Below are 16,440 nucleotides of genomic sequence, written 5' to 3' on the forward strand. Positions count from 1 at the left end.
AGCTAGATGAAACGGCCAATCTTGGGTTAAAGCATCCAACCCCCTGGGATTGCCTCTCGGGTTCAGGGAAAAAAAGGTTTCGACCTTTGCGTTCTGGTGAGAGGCAAAGAGGTCGACGTCTGGATGACCCCATCTGTGAACCAGCATGCTGAATATTTGAGGATCCAGGCTCCACTCGCCAGGATGGATTTCCTGGCGGCTTAGGTAGTCTGCCTGAATATTTGTAGTTCCCTTGAGGTGGATTGCCGTCAGGGATAATAAGTGCTTTTCGGCCCAAGAAAAGATTCGAGCGGAGATTTTTATTAGACTGAGGGTTCTTGTACTGCCCTGGTGCCTGATATGGGCCACCGTGGTCATGTTGTCCGAGTATATCTGTATATGTTGACCCGAAATCTGATGACTTGCCGCTAGTAGAGTCTCTTCCACAGCCTTGAGCTCCCTGAAATTTGATGATTTCTCGGAAATCGATTGGCTCCACTGGCCCTGATAGGGGACATGGTTCACTATGGCTCCCCAGCCTCTCTTGCTGGCATCTGTTTTGATGGTGGTTAGAGGAGACTGAATCCAGCATACCCCTTTCAGAAGGTTCCTGGGCTTCATCCACCATGTTAAAGAAGCTTTCACTCTGCCCGGAGTGTGGATCCTCTTGGCAAGAGTGCCAGGTTGACCATCCCAATTGTGAAGAATGTGGGCTTGTAGAGTCCTTGAGTGAGCTTGAGCCCAAGCCACCGACTGTATGCAGGCTGTCATGGAACCCAACAGCGACATTCCCTCTCGCAGAGTAGGAGATCTCGTTTCTTTGAACTTCCTGACTTTTGTTAGTAGGGGAAGTCTGTGATCGTCTGGGAGGAAGGACATTTGTTTTGCTGAGTCCAGCATTACTCCCAGAAATCTCCTGGTTTTTGCAGGTTGAAGCTGAGATTTTTGTAGGTTCGGAATCCAACCTAGAGATCTCAGAATGTCTAGAGTGGTAGAGACATGTGCTATCAGGGTTATCTCGGTGGAAGCTACTATCAGAAGATCGTCCAGATAGGGCACTATACAGACACCTTGCTTTCGGATAAATGACACTACTTCGGCCATCACCTTGGAGAACACCCTCGGTGCTGATGAAATGCCGAAGGGAAGGACTCCAAACTGATAGTGCTCCACCCGATGATTCCCCTGTATCGCAAACCTGAGATATTTTCTGTGTCTCGGGTGAATAGGGATGTGGAAATACGCATCCTTGAGATCGATGGTAGCCATAAAAGAGTGATGTTCTATCAGAGGAATCGCAGATCTTACGGACTCCATCTTGAACTTGCGATATTTCACGTGCTGGTTCAGACCCTTTAAGTTTATAATAATCCGGACGTCTCCTGAAGGTTTGGGAACCAGGAAGAGTCGGGAGTAGTGTCCTTTCCCCCACTCTGATTGTGGGACTGGGGAAATTACATTTGATCTGATAAGGTCTTTGAGACCTAAGGACAATAGACTGCGATCCCTTGATGATGGAAGGGAAGTGACTTTTAGACCCTGAGGTGGGGGAGAAACTAACTCTATTAACAGGCCGTCTCTGATGACATTGAGAACCCAGTGGGAGCTGGTAATATCCTCCCACTGAACCACATATTTCGAGAGTCTTCCCCCCACCGGGTCGGAGTCATTGTTTGTCCTGCTGAGATTGTTGCTGCTGCTGCTGTTGCGGGACAAAGATATTCTTTCCCCTGCCCTTTGCGTAGCTCCACCTGCCGGTTTTTCCTTTGCCTCTTGCTTGAGAGGGCTGAGGTTGTGGGCCACGAAAAAAACGTTTCCTAGGCTGTTTTTGCTCAGGGAGCGCCTTCTTTTTGTCGGTGGCCTTATCGAGAATATCGTCTAGGGCAGGACCAAAGACGTAGTCTCCTTTGAAAGGTATGGTGCAGAGCTTAGACTTAGAGGTGATATCCCCACTCCAGAGCTTAAGCCAGAGGGCTCTTCTGGCAGAGTTGGAAAGTACGAGGGATCTGGCGGCGACTCTTACAGACTCCAGAGAAGCGTCCGCCAAATACCCTGTAGCTTTATGCAGAATGGGTAGGGAATCCAATATCTCGCCTCTTGAGGTACCTTGAGATATGTGATTCTCTAATTTCTCAAGCCAGCAGGAGAGGGCTCTTGCCACACAGGTGGAGGCGACGTTAGCCTTAAGGACAGCTGCAGAAGTTTCCCATGATTTTCTGAGGAGACTTTCGATCTTTCTATCCATGGGATCCTTCAATTGAGAAGAATCCTCAAAGGGGAGTGCGGTTCTCTTGGCGACTCTAGCCACTTGCACATCGACCTTGGGAATATCTAATTTAAGGTCATCCTCAAGCAGAAATCTGTGCTTCATTTCTGAAGGGGTACTAAGACGCCTCTCAGGTAGTTCCCATTCCTGATTAATCATATTAGTGATATTGGCATGAACTGGGAAGCCCACTCTCTTCTCCGATGAAAGACCACCGAACATCTGATCCTGTATGGACTGCGGTACAGGTTCCTCTTCTAGTCCCATGGTATTACGGACAGCAGAGACTAGATCCTCAATATAGTCTGAGGAGAAAAGGTACTTCCTGACCTCAGCTTTAGGGGATACTGGATCCTCCCAGCCAACAGATGAGGCATGAGAGAGGTCCGAATCAGAGTCGGATTCCACAACCTGAATCTTCCTCTTCTTAGCCGGGGAATGAGGTTGTGGCTGTGGAGATGGAGGTGGGGGTGGAGGTGTAAAGGCTGCCAGAGAAGATTGTACCTCCTGTTTTACTAATGAGCGAATCTCATCCAATAGTGATGGCTGCTCAGCTCTTATTATCTTGTCCGTACATGACTGACAAAGTTTCTTGTCCCAGTTAGGAGGACATTTAGTGGAACAGATAGGGCACTTCTTTCTATAGGCACCTTTAGGGGCAGGTTTTTCTCCCTGAAATATATAAAGGGAGAGAGGGGTGAGGACTTCTAACCCCTGCTACACTCCTCCCGGATCCCATCCCTGCGAACACTTACAGAGGCAGGGGTGGCGCTGGGCTCCGCAGATACGGGGCATGAAGAACCTTCCATACTGAAGGAGATAGCCTTACCTCAGTGGTGGTTCAGCAGGCTTTTATGGACGCCGTCCAAGCAGCTGCTCCAGCGATTAATCCCCCTCCCCCTCCAGAATCCAGGTGAGGGAGCTGTGCGGTCCGACACGCCGGCCGGCGAAACCCGGAAGTACCGGCTTCTGGATGCATGAAGAAACCGGAAGTGACGCGCGAGAGCCGCTGACGTCACTTCCGGAACGCCGAGCCGACAACATGGAGGAGGAGGACGCCGGGCAGCTCCAGGAGGAGCCCGGTTAGGGAACCCCGGCCTGCTTTGCCCTCGTGGGGGCGCGGGAAGGCCGGGCGGGGGTCCCGAGGCCCTGCAAGCAGGAACGACGGGAGCAGCATGAGAAGGAGGCCAGAGGCGACCATCTGCTGCCCGGCTAAACAGGCAGCGCCTGCAAGGTACCGTAGCCACCGGCCACTACAGCACATGAGGAAACCTCTACCTGTCCCATGGGGAACAGGAAAGACACTGGCAAGTGGGAGGTGGGAGGTCCTTTTAACCTCTGTGTTTCCTGTTCCCCATTAGGGCAAAGAGACAACCTCCATATGCCGTCGTGGAAGGTGACTAGAGAAAAGGGTGGGGATAACTACATACTGACCAATCTGTCCAGTTCCCCAGACGCTCCGACTCTCAGCAGACAAATTACATGATAAAAGAATGTCATTGTGTCAGCTGTTTCCCACGCTGATTGGTGGAGGTGGATGGAGGCCCCTCTTCCACCAATGAAGTCACCAAGAGAGCGAGGACATGGTGCTGTCCGTGGGCCACAAAGGAAGCCCCTTCCAAACACAGACTATTGACGACGCTACTGACTTTGGCATTTAAGGTGTTAAATTGCCAGAGTCAGAAACCAGCAGGACCAGGTTATATATTAAAGCCATGGACCTGCTGCCAGTTGTGTAGGCTGAGCGAAAGTGGTCATGCAGTTGGACTGCCAGAACAGTACGGCACACATCTCCTCTCCTCTCAGGAATTCAGACTGTCTTGTATTATGACAACGCAGGATGTGAAAGAGAACCTGACAGCTGAAAAACAGTTTAACCGCCTGATGGAAGACTAGTTAGGACAGGCATGTCCTCTGTGGCTTCTCCCCACCAACTCCTCTTGAGTGATCAGATTCTGTCTGTTTAGGGAGAGACCGGTTAACTCCAGGACAGTGGACAAGAAGCGCCACCATGGACCCACCTGTCCTACTAGTCTCCAATGCTGCTCAGTCCCCAGCGACTTTAAAAACATGTTCTTCTCTGAAACACTGTAGCGTTTCAGAATTAAATAGTCATTCCTGTTATCTGTTACAGTGGATTGAAATTTGTATGGAAAGTGGTAATCCCACTTGGAATATCCATCCTCTGAGTTCTACCAGGTTTCCTGTTTGTGAAAGGGATTAATCTAGTTGGGAACATGAATAGGTCTTCTGTGCAAAGGTCATTTGTGTGGTTAGCATAAAACCACAAACAACAATGACTGGAGGTTAATTATTGTATCTGTTAAAAACCTACACCCAAAGACACTCTGAACAGTTCAAATATGACCGGTAAGTGCACCACATACTTAAACGGAACCTGTCATGCAGGGCAGTGGCCTCCGTAAGCCATACCTCAGACTCCTCAATTTCCCTGACTCCGACTCCACAGCACTGGTCACTACTGAGCATGCACATAAAGTGCGGCACAGATTCATCTCATCTACAACTCCACAGCACTGGTCACTACTGAGCATGTACATAAACTGCGGCACAGATTCATCTCATCTACAACTCCACGGCACTGGTCACTACTGAGCATGTACATAAAGTCCAGAACAGATTCATCTCACCTAAGAGCCGAGATCCTTAGATCGGGAACATAACAGACATTTATAGGACATTTCATAACTTCCCCAAATTCTTAGGAAAACATTTACAGCACATTGTGCATTGTACTACTGTACCCAATATATTATATTTTATGAGTCGATTCATTTTACTCCAACTCTACCAAGATACAAGAAAATCCTTCCAGGAATTATTACTTCAAGAGGGAGACATGCCCCTAAAAGCACATTTGCCGATAATAAAACTTGGTCTTGCTAACAGAACAGTTGTCGCACAATTGCGTATATTGCAGCAGGAAGAATAAACTGTACTGGAATAAAGAACAAAATGTGGAGGAAAATGCAGCCAACTATGTGGCAAAGCTGAGTTTGTTTCAAAGATGAAAAAACACCAGCAGAGCTAGAATGACAGACTGGTAGTACAACGTCTGATTAGTTCCATCAATCTCTAAATGAGGGACGAATGTGCCAATAGACGTGGTACACCATAGCAGGCTCCCGCCCACCAAGGTAGGAACTGATATATGCACAAAACAACAAATCCCCCTGCAGAATACTGAAAGTATGGTCCGATAAAGTATGGTTTGACCAAAAACAAGATTACTTCTGAAACTAAAATGGTGTAGGGTTTCCAAAGCCTTGCAGCATTCTGACAACTCCATCACATCCAGCCCACAGATCTACTTCTGTCAGGCTACAGTGTAAGAGGAATTGTTTTCACACAGAAGCTATTTAAGCAGACCATATGGAAATATTTCATTTTGCAAAGTTGCATGTTAAACCCTAGTATTGAAATGAAACATGACACGCTCTGCTACATATTGCTCAAGAGATGACTAAGCACTGGCCCAAAAATATATGATGGGTTATTTCAAGCCTTAGAATGTCATCTCATTTACATTAGGACTCAAGTGCATTTCAGAAATATATCATGTTAGAAGAACTAAGCACACTATTGAAGGAAAGTGCAGGATGCACATTCTATCTGGCAGCTTACCCTCTTGGCCAACTGGACTTGTTCAGAAAGCCACTAACCCGAGTAGCTTGGTTACTTCAACTGAACAGTAGAAAAGTTTTGGCTCTGATGAATTCTAAATTCTATAATTAAAGGGTTTTCCCACAATCAAATCTAGCTTACGGTCACCTATATGTCCAATAAATATTAGCAAATACAAACAATTAGAAAAACTCTATGACTATTCAATTATTCCCAAAAAGTGTGGTTATCACGGTTCTGCTCTCAAGAGCTTACAATCTATAAGGACATTGAAGGTGCTCTGGTACTTAAAATGTGCTTTATAAATATCCATCTCTACACACGGTGTAATTAACTTTATTATACAATGCCTTACACTTCTCCCTAACGAATCTCTAAATGTGGTTTGTTTGTTAGTTTTTTTTTTTTTTTTTACTTCACTTGCTGTGATATTTCATTTGAAGTCTCAGACAGGAAGTTGGAGGCTGGGCCTATGCTCACTCCACTGCAGCATCTATCACCCCTCCTAGAACAGTGTGTCATCAGGAGGTGGCCCTAATGTACTTATATCGCCGCACTATGAAGATGTCCTGGATCAATAGTGATAGATGATGTGGGAGAGTAAAGTACAGCGCCCGCACTATGCTTCTATATCTGCAGCATCTTCTGTGTACTAGATGTTGTCAGGGGAAGGAGATAGAAGCAATGTCAGTTACACAAGTGCCACCCCACAGCTTCTATCACCACCCTTAAGGGAGTCATCATCAGGGGGCATCACTGGTGACACTCACTGCTTCTTCCACCGCCCCCTAAATGACAACTTGTTTCACAGTTTGAAGCAGTGGAGATCGAAGCAGAGTGCTGGCACTGCATTCACCTCTCTCCCTCAGCTTCTATCATGACCATCTTCCAAAGGGCGGCGATGCAATAAACTGTAGCAACTGCAGCACTGAGCCCCGGATGACCTTTTGCCATCCTGGTGGACACTCCTCAGACAAAATTTCACAGAAAAAACAAAACACATTTAGGGATTATCAGGATAGGGAGGAGTGGTTAGAGCGTACAGATGGATATTTAGAAGAGGATATTTTGGAACCAGACCAACCCTTTAATGACGCAAAGGAAACATTTATAAAGTTGAACTAGCAGGTCGCCAGCCTGACATGTATTCATATATTACTGTTCATCTGACAAATATTACTACCCCATAGCAAATCTCTTTGATTACATAAGCAACCTACCCTACAGGGATACAAGTTCTCCAGGATTTAAAGAGAATCTGTCTGTAGGATCAACCCTCCAGAGTAGTCTGTAAGGACATGTAGGCAATAGGAAAATGAAAAAATTAGAATTAGACTTACCGGTAATTCGGTTTCTAGGAGCCTTCCACGACAGCCCAGGAGGTTGTCTCCACACCCTAATGGGGGACAGGAAGCACAAGAGGTTAAAAAACCCTCCTACCTCCCAATAACCAGTGACTTACAACTGACACCATAGCACCGGTTATCTTTAGGTTCTCAGAAATTTATCCCAGAATGTCCGGAGGGAATTAGTGCTGTCATGGAAGGCTCCTAGAAACCGAATTATCGGTAGCTCTAATTCTATTTTCTATAGTTGCCTTCCACGACAGCCCAGGAGAAATGCCAACCAATTTTGCACCATGGGGGGGCGGGGGGGTGGGAGAGACCACGGTTCGGAGCACTTTCCGGCCGAAGACTAGATCCCGATTGGACCAGATGTCCAGTCCATAATGTTTAGTAAAAGGTGTGTAGAGAAGACCATGTCGCGGGCCCTGCAAATCTGCTCTCCAGAATGTGTGCCTGCAGGACTCCGGAGTGGGCCTGGGCCCAAGAGACTGACTGTATGCAGGCCGTCAGACCCTAGAAGGGACATGGCTGTCCGTAGGGTAGGGGATCTTTGCTTCTTGAAGCTTAGAACTCAGGTTTACCCGATGATCTTCTGGTAGGAGAGACTTTTGACTTGCCGAGTTTAGGAACACCTCTAAAAATCTTATTGTTTTTGATGGGTGAACTTGGGATTTTTTCAGATTGAGCACCCAACCCAGGTGTTGTAGAATGTTCAGTTTTGGACTCCCTCTGTTCGAGGATCTCGCCGGAAGGACCAATGATCAGCAGGTCGTCTAAGTAAGGCACTATGGTGATGTCCTGCCTTTGAATATGTGACACTGCTTCCGCCATGACTCTGAAGAAGACCCTTGGGGCCGAGGAGATCCCGAAGTGAAGTACATTGTACTGGAAATGTAAAACTCTCTGATTCAGCCAGACTGCAAACATTAGGTACTTCCTGTGCCACGGATGTATAGGGATATGAAAGTAGGTGTCTTTGAGATCTATAGTGGCCATATACGAATGTGTGCCTATCAGTAGAATGGCTGTTCTTATGGATTCCATCTTGAATTTGCGGTAGGTGATATAACGATTGAGAGACTTTAGATTTATTATAATTCAGGCCTGTCCCGAAGGTTTTTTCACCATAAATATACGGAAATAATGGCCCCTTCCCTGTTCGTTTACTGGAACCATAGAGATTGCTCGAGGCTGCCAGCTCCCGTAGCCCTGGCATCATCAAATTTTGAGTCTCCCGCAACGACAGGGAGGTGACTCTTAAGATCCTGGGAGGAGAGGGGGGGGGGGGCGGCTTCGATTTCTATTAAAAGATCTTCCTGAATAACATTTATGACCCAGGAGCTGTTGGAAATACTCTGCCAACTGTGAACAAATATCAAAAGCCCCCCCCACCCCCTTCCCCATCGGATCGGAGTCATTGTTTTTAGTGCTGTGGCTGCTGAGGGATAGGAATATTCTTAGGTTTCCCCTTGGTATAGCTCCATCTACCAGTTTTACCCCTTACCTTTGGACTGGGAGGGCTGAGACTGGGAGGGCCGAATAAAAAGATGCAAACTCTGCTTCAGGAAAATGGCCGCCGCGATCTCCATCTGCGCATGCGCGGCATCCCGCGGCCATTTTCCTGAAGCCCCGGGCAGCAGAGCGCTCCATCTGCGCCCGCGCGGCCACAGGAAGATGGCCGCCCCCACCGATCACCAGGGAAATAGCGCAGATCGCGCTCTTTTGCCTCCCCTGTGCAGTGGATTCGGGAATTGGGCATGCGCAAACCACTACGCCACCAACGGAAAACTAAGCAAGATCTGGGGGAAGAAACAGCGATGTCACCACGCCCATCTGACCAGACCAGCCTGATTGACAGGTGAAAACGGCGACTTTGGTAACGTATTTCGGCAGCATAGGTGGGGAAATCAGGGTCCATAAAATACACTATTGTAATGCACAGCTCAGGCCCTATTTAACAGTATTTTTATCTCATACGGAAAAAACGGGGTGACAGGTTCCCTTTAAGGGCTCCTTTCCACTTGCGAGATAAACGTCTATGTCTCGCATGTGAAAAACAAGCTCTGGCGCCGGCACTTGTGAGCGGAGCGTGCGGCTGCATGTATTGCTATGCAGCCGCACTCTCCGCTCTGGAGTGCCGGCGCCACAGCTTGTTATTCACATGCGGACGTTTATCTCGCAAGTGGAAAGGAGCTCTAAGGGTATGTGGAAAATCCGCAGTGCAAAACCACTGCGGTTTTCACTACGGATTTTCATGCGGTTTCTTCTGTGGATTCCTCTGCGGGTTTTCAACTGCACTTTCCTATTGGTGCAGGTTGAAAACCGCTGCGGAATCCGCAGAAAGAAGTGACATGCTACTTCTTTTTTCCGCAGCGTTTCAGCACGGAATTTTTCGCAGCATGTGCACTGCGGTTTTTGTTTTCCATGGGTTAACATTGTACTGTACACCGCATGGAAAACTGCTGCGGATCCGCAGCGTCAAAACCGCAACGTGTGCACATACCCTAATAGTTTAGATCGTGTCACATGTGGTGACAATTTCCTTTAACCCCTTCACCGGAGGTATTTTTGGTTTTGAGTTTTCATTTTTTGTTACCATTCTTCCTAGAGCCATAACTTTTTTATTTTTCCGCAATATGGCCATGTGAGGGCTTGTTTTTTGTGGGACGAGTTGTACTTTTGAACACAATTGGTTTTAAACATTGAGTACTAGAAAACAGGAAAAAAAAAATCCAAGTGCGATGAAATTGAAAAAAAAAAAAAAGAAAAAAAGTGCCATCCCAGTTTTTTTTGTTTAGTTTTTTACTAGATTCACTAAATGCTAAAACTGACCTGCCATTATGAGTCTCCAGGTCATTACGACTTCATAGACAAACATGTCTAGGTTCTTAAAAAAAAAAAAAAAAGTTGTGCCATTTTCCAATACCCATTTTTTGTGATCTGGGGCCCGGTGGTGGATTATTTTTTGCGTGCCGGGCTGACGTTTATAATGATACCATTTTGGTGCAGATACAATCTTTTGATCACAAGTTATTGCATTTTTAATGAACGGTCGCGGTGACCCAAAAAAACACAACACACAATTCTGGCATCTTGACTTTCTTGCTACGCTGTTTAGTGATCAGGTTAATCTTTTTTTTTTTTTTTTTTTTTTTTTTTTTAATTGATAGTTCGGGTGATTCTGAACGCAGTGATACCAAATGTGTGTATGTTTGATTTTCTTTTTTTATCGTTTTAGTTTGAATGAGCCAAAAGGTGGGTGATTTTAATTTTTTTGTTTTTAAACCCCTTTCTGACCTCGGATGGGATAGTATGTCCAAGGTCAGAACCCCCTCTTTGATGCAGGGCTCCGGTGGTGAGCCCACATCAAAGCCGGGACATGTCAGCTGTTTTGAACAGCTGACATGTGCCCACAATAGCGGCGGGTGAAATCGCGATTCACCCGCCGCTATTAACTAGTTAAATGGCGCTGTCAAACGCTGACAGCGGCATTTAACCGGCGCTTCCGGCCGGAAATGAGCGCATTGCCGACCCCCGTCACATGATCGGGGGGTCAGTGATGCTTCTGCATAGTAACCATAGAGGTCCTTGAGACCTCTATGGTTACTGATCCCGGCTAGCTGTGAGCACCACCCTGTGGTCGGCGCTCATGGCAAGACTGCAATTCAGCTACATAGGAGCGATCTGATGATCGCTGCTATGTAGCAGAGCCGATCGAGTTGTGCGTTTTTTTTTGTCCAGAAACACAACTGTTCTAGAAATACCAGATGGGTACCCTCCTTTTTTCTAATCTTGAATAACCGGTTTAGGCTTGTCATGAGAATGAGGTTATTGTAATTCACTGACAAGTTCACGTCTAACTTTATGAATGTTACTGTCTGAAACGCAAGCAATAATGCTGTTGTGTATACATAGAAAGCATACTAGTGTGTACTGGGTAAATATATGATGCATCAGGTCTGTTCCCAGTGACATGCACCTGAATAGATGAAGTATATTACATAGCTTCAATATTCTGCAAAGGCTGATTAATAAAAACAAATTACAGATTAAGGCAGTGGTTTGCAACCCTTCTTACCTGAAAGCCACATTCAGATCAAAAAGTGTTGCAAGCCACTTCCAGACCTCTCCCATCTCCCAGAAGAGTCACACCCAAAGTCCCCATTACCGGTAGAATGATGGCCAAAGTCTCCCCACAGAGGCAGTGTACTTACATCCATGTGTTCCCACCTTGGCCTGAATCAGTATTCTCGCATCAAACCGTGTGCGGTTTTTTTGTCATGCTTTTTTTAATTGCAGTTTTAATGCAGTGTTTGTCTCTTTTTGGTGTGTCATGCTTTAAATGAATCTGCTTTGCTTTTGATACATTGTTACTCCAAGATATATATACACTCCATTGAAATTGGTGGAAATATTTTCCATCTTGTTCTGTTTTGGGTAATATAATATGAAGTCCTGTTTGGTATTGGCGGCTATATTTTGGAAAATCCCTGCTTGTTTTTAATCTATGTTTATTCAGATAAGTTTATAATAAAGACTTCATATTTTATTTTAAAGCTTACGTACCTTCTTGTCCTGAGATTTCGTATCTTCGGGAAGTGTCGTCCTGAGTAAACTAAGAGGACAGTGGGTAGGAGATTTCTATAAATCACAAACACTTTGTTGGATCTGTTAGGGTACCGTCACACAGTGCAATTTTGATCGCTACAACGGCACGATTCGTGACGTTCCAGCGATGCATTTACGATATCGCTGTGTCTGACACGCTACTGCGATCCGGATCCCCGCTGAGAATCGTACGTCGTAGCAGATCGTTTGAAACTTTCTTTCGTCGTCTAGTGTCCCGCTGTGGCGGCATGATTGCATTGTGTGACACAGGTTGTATACGATGTGCGCACAGTAACCAACGGCTTCTACATCGCAAATACGTCATGAAATTATCGCTCCAGCGCCGTGTATTGCAACGTGTGACCGCAGTATACGACGCTGGAGCGATACTTATACGACGCTGCAACGTCACGAATCGTGCCGTCGTAGCGATGAAAATGGCACTGTGTGACGGTACCCTTATTAGAGACAGCGTTTTGCCATCAGCAAATACCCATTGTCAAAAAGGCACCAAAAGCAAGCTCATCATGGAACCGTAGCCCAACTCTCATAGAAGATAGGAGCTCTATAAAATCGAACTCTTGTGGCCAGAGCATGGAGACACATTCATGAATGGCAGAGATTAAGATAAACCTTTAAAAGGCTAGCCCAGAATGGCAACTCAGGCCCTTTCACGTTAATGGAGCGGTGCTGTAATACCATATACAGGTGTGGTGCAGTATAAAATATAAAAAAATCTGCAATATTTTAGAGGAGTGCTTTGATGCATGACATGTCTGTTTCTGTAAATACTTGTATATATGAAAAAATTGATTTGGAGAATATTGTATAGCTATGTACTGTGCCTCATTAATCCTCCTGGACAGTTAGAATATTAAAATTGGCAATTTGGCGTTACCAGCTGGTGGTGTGTACACACTGACCAATCAGTGCTGCTAGCGTCACACGGTACAGAGACAAACGACAACACAAGGCCAATTCTGTAGCGACGGTCAGACTAGTAAATAAAAGAGAAAATCAAGAGTTTTATAAAAAATTAAATATATGATTTTTCTACATATCAGTCATCCGTTTGTCAGATTTTTTTTATCCGTGTGTTATTTACTTTTCATACATCTACATTAGGGGTGATGAACCTCCGGCCAGTGATGACCATTTTTCCGGCCCCCGACCAGATTCCAGGGGACTCAGGCTGGCAGTACGCACGCAGCGTTCACTACAGTACATTGCGTGCAATAGAACGTTACGTCGGTGGGCGGAGTTAGCACACAACGCGGTCCCGTCCCACAGAAGCAGCAGTGCCTCCAGGGATGTACATGACCTATCCAATGAAAACATTTACGAGTAGCAACATCATCAATCACAACTAACCTCACGCGTTGCACCAAAGAGAAGAAGCTCCCGCCATCATAAGATGCCCCATCCCTGATATACATAATCAAATACAGTCATCTAGGTTAATAATTGCAATGTATCCATAAAGATCAGTGTGTTGTCCAATTTTCACTCAGACTATTATTACACTCGTCTGATAGAGCTCTAAGAGAAATGACAGGAACAATGCGATTCAGCACTCTAAGAAAAGATCATAGGTGCAATAAGGACTTAATAAAACAGCCGTGTCAGGAATGAAGCCAAACGCACTTCAAATTAATGTTTGTCAGGAATCTAGGCTGGCAGAACACATTCTAAAATCACTCGGTGTGACTGCAGACTTATGAAACCCCCCAGCACACACTCTGCACTGCGGGGACTCGCAGGCTTCAGAGCCGGGGCCAATGGTATGTATGCATTATGCAGACTCCAGCGCAGAACGCAAGTAGTGGGCCCGAATCAGCAGCGGATATTGTACATTGTCCCAAACTTTGCACCGCTCATCATTTATTTGGTTCAAGTAGCTGGTGCTGTCCTAGTTTACCCTTTGGTCTCTGGATACCAGATACTTTCTTAGTCACGTGGAGTGCTGGCCAGATCCTCCTCTCCAGAAGCCGCATCTTCCTAAATGCAGAGTTTGCTGAAATTCTACATGGACAGTCCTCCAATCTCATCCCCGCTCAGTATCAGATGCTATAACAACCCTTGTTCCTCTTCTTCCTTTGGAGCTTGATCAAAGCTTCTACGATGCGTCTGTCTGTAGCATACTTATAGATGATCTGAGCCGGCTCGTCGGCACACTTGTTCCCGCTAGTGAGGAACAACGTCTGAATATGCAGGAGGCCTTTAACCCCAAGGGTGGTTTGCACTAGAGATGAGTGAATTTATTTGGGTTCCCTCTTATTCAGGAAGCTATAGCGCTTACTGAATAAGGCCGGTTTCACACGTCAGTGGCTCCGGTACGTGTGGTGACAGTTTCCTCACGTACTGGAGACACTGACTCACGTAGACACATTAAAATCAATGTGTCTCTGCACATGTCAGCGTGTGTCTGAAAAACATGGAGACATGTCAGTGTTCGTGGGAGTGCACGGATCACACGGACCCATTAAGGTCACTGGGTCCATGTAAAACACGTACCGCACACGGATGCTGTCCGTGTGCAGTCCATGTGCCGTGCAGGAGACAGCGCTACCGCAAAAAAAAAATATATATATGATTTTTCATTTCTTCTCTCCAGCGAACGCTGCTGGAGAGAAGAAATGAATGGCGGCTTCAGCACCCAAGGCAGGGGACAGCGCTTACTGTAGCGCTGTCTCCTGCACGGTCCGTGTGGTACCCAGTCGGCACACGGCTACCGCACGTGTGCCACACTGATGTGCCACGTGAGCTCACGGACACGGATAACTCCGGTACCGGAATTATCTGGACGTGTGGGACTGGCCTCAGCTGCAGATGGAACCTGGCTTCCTGGATCGCTCCGGAGCTGCATGTGTCGTGGCTGTGTGACAGTCACCACACATGCAAGGAGAGCCCAACAAACAAGCTATCCCTGCGTGTGCTGCCACTGTCACACAGCTGTGAGAAGCAGCCTTGGGGACTGGAACATTTTTTGAGCATAACACCTTATAGGACGTTCGCTCGTTACTAATAACGGCCCGTTTCCGTCGGCATAGTCTGTCAGCCTTGGTCATGCTTGTAATTGCAATTTGTTGGCCTTAAGTGGCTGTATACGGGATATAGTTTGGCCTTTCATACAGGACTACTCTCAGTCTGAGTGACAGCCACACTTACACTAATATGGCACCTAGTCCAGGGGCGGACACAGAACATACATCTCCACCGTAAAGACATGTCTATTTGTCATGGCCATTCTCTGGCTGCATGAACATGTGACTATTACTTTGTAATTACTATGTAGCCTTGTGTCTCCCTCTTTCTGGGCTCTGCGATCCTCAGTTGATTACTATACAGCAGTTTCCTTACATGGCCAAACAGCGCGGCCTGTGTGCACTACTGCTCAGAAAACAACTTCTTAGCGAACCTTGTGCAGATGTACGGACGCACTTGTTCTTTGGTAGGACTGTAAAACGTGCACAAGAACCAGTAGCACCAGCAGAGCGGTGAGCCCAGTGCCAGCACCCCCGGACACCGCCTGCACCCCCGGACACCGCCTGCACCCCCGGACACCGCCTGCACCCCCGGACACCGCCTGCACCCCCGGACACCGCCTGCACCCACTCACCTGCCTGCTCCCGGGCTGACAACACGGACACCAGGTAATGGGCGCCATCAAAGTATGGAAACATAGACAGACGGGAGAAATGCACGGCAGCCTCAGAGACGAGCTCCATGCTGCCAGCCCGCTGCACCGACTCACTGACAGGTTCACAGCTGTGGCTTCATGGTAAATGCAAGAACAGAAGGACCTTCCGTGACGTCATGAGATTGGTCATGTGTGTAGGAGGAGTCAGTCTCAGGTTGTGCTGCTGGAGGAGTTCTGCTGTGCAGCTTGTGCTGTGCTGTGCTGGTCACGTCACACAGACACTGAGCTCTACACAGCAGGTGCTCACCACAAGGTGCCCAGCCCTGTCCGGGCAGTGGGTGCTTCTACTGAAGAGCTGTTTAACGCCTTCCTGTGACAATTTTCATTTTTGCTGTTTAGTTTTTCTCCCCTCACCTAAGGCCACGTTCACACTATCGGTATTTTACATCAGTATTTGTAAGCCAAAACCAGGAGTGGAATAATCAGAGGAAAAGTTTAACAGAAACATATGCTCCACTTCTGTATTTATCACCCACTCCTGGTTTTGGATTATAAATACTGAGGTAAACTACTGACCAAATACTGCTAGTGTGAATGTGGCCTAACAGTTGTGACTCGAGATGAGCGAATTTGCTTGGTTTCCTGGATCGTGGCGGCTGTCCGGCTCCGCAGCTGCATGTGTCACGGCTGTGTCGCAGTCACCACACATGCATGGAGAGCCACGCTCCAGGAAGCCGCGTTCCCTCTGCATTCAGTAAGCGCTATAGCTTGCTGAATAAGGCTACTTTCACACTGGCGTTAACTGCAATACGTCGCAAATGCGTCGTTTTGCCGAAACTACGCATCCAGCAAAAGTTCTTGCTGGATACGTTTTTTCGTCATAGACTAACATTAGCGACGCATTTACGACGCATTGCCAAACGTCGCGTCCGTTTTGCGACGCTTGGGCGTGTGTT

The 16,440-nt window shown here is 46.8% G+C and overlaps 1 protein-coding gene across 2 annotated transcripts in view; it reads right to left on the reverse strand.

Moving 5' to 3' along the window:
* Positions 1–15,817, reverse strand: part of TMEM38B (transmembrane protein 38B) — a 55,769-nt gene extending 39,952 nt beyond the window's left edge. Inside the window, exon 1 of one of the 2 annotated variants that reach the window (XR_013212986.1) lies at positions 15,464–15,764. Coding sequence is in view for 1 of the 2 variants with exons in the window: in XM_077249321.1 (XP_077105436.1) it covers positions 15,464–15,572 (109 nt within the window). In the remaining variant the exon portion in view is untranslated. Of the gene's footprint in view, positions 1–15,463 lie in introns of both variants that reach the window. The other variant, XM_077249321.1, reaches the window with a different exon arrangement.
* Between the last annotated feature and the right edge of the window lie 623 nt (positions 15,818–16,440).

The sequence above is a fragment of the Ranitomeya variabilis genome, chromosome 1 (assembly GCF_051348905.1).
Source record: "Ranitomeya variabilis isolate aRanVar5 chromosome 1, aRanVar5.hap1, whole genome shotgun sequence".
Classification (NCBI taxonomy): Eukaryota; Metazoa; Chordata; class Amphibia; order Anura; family Dendrobatidae; genus Ranitomeya; species Ranitomeya variabilis.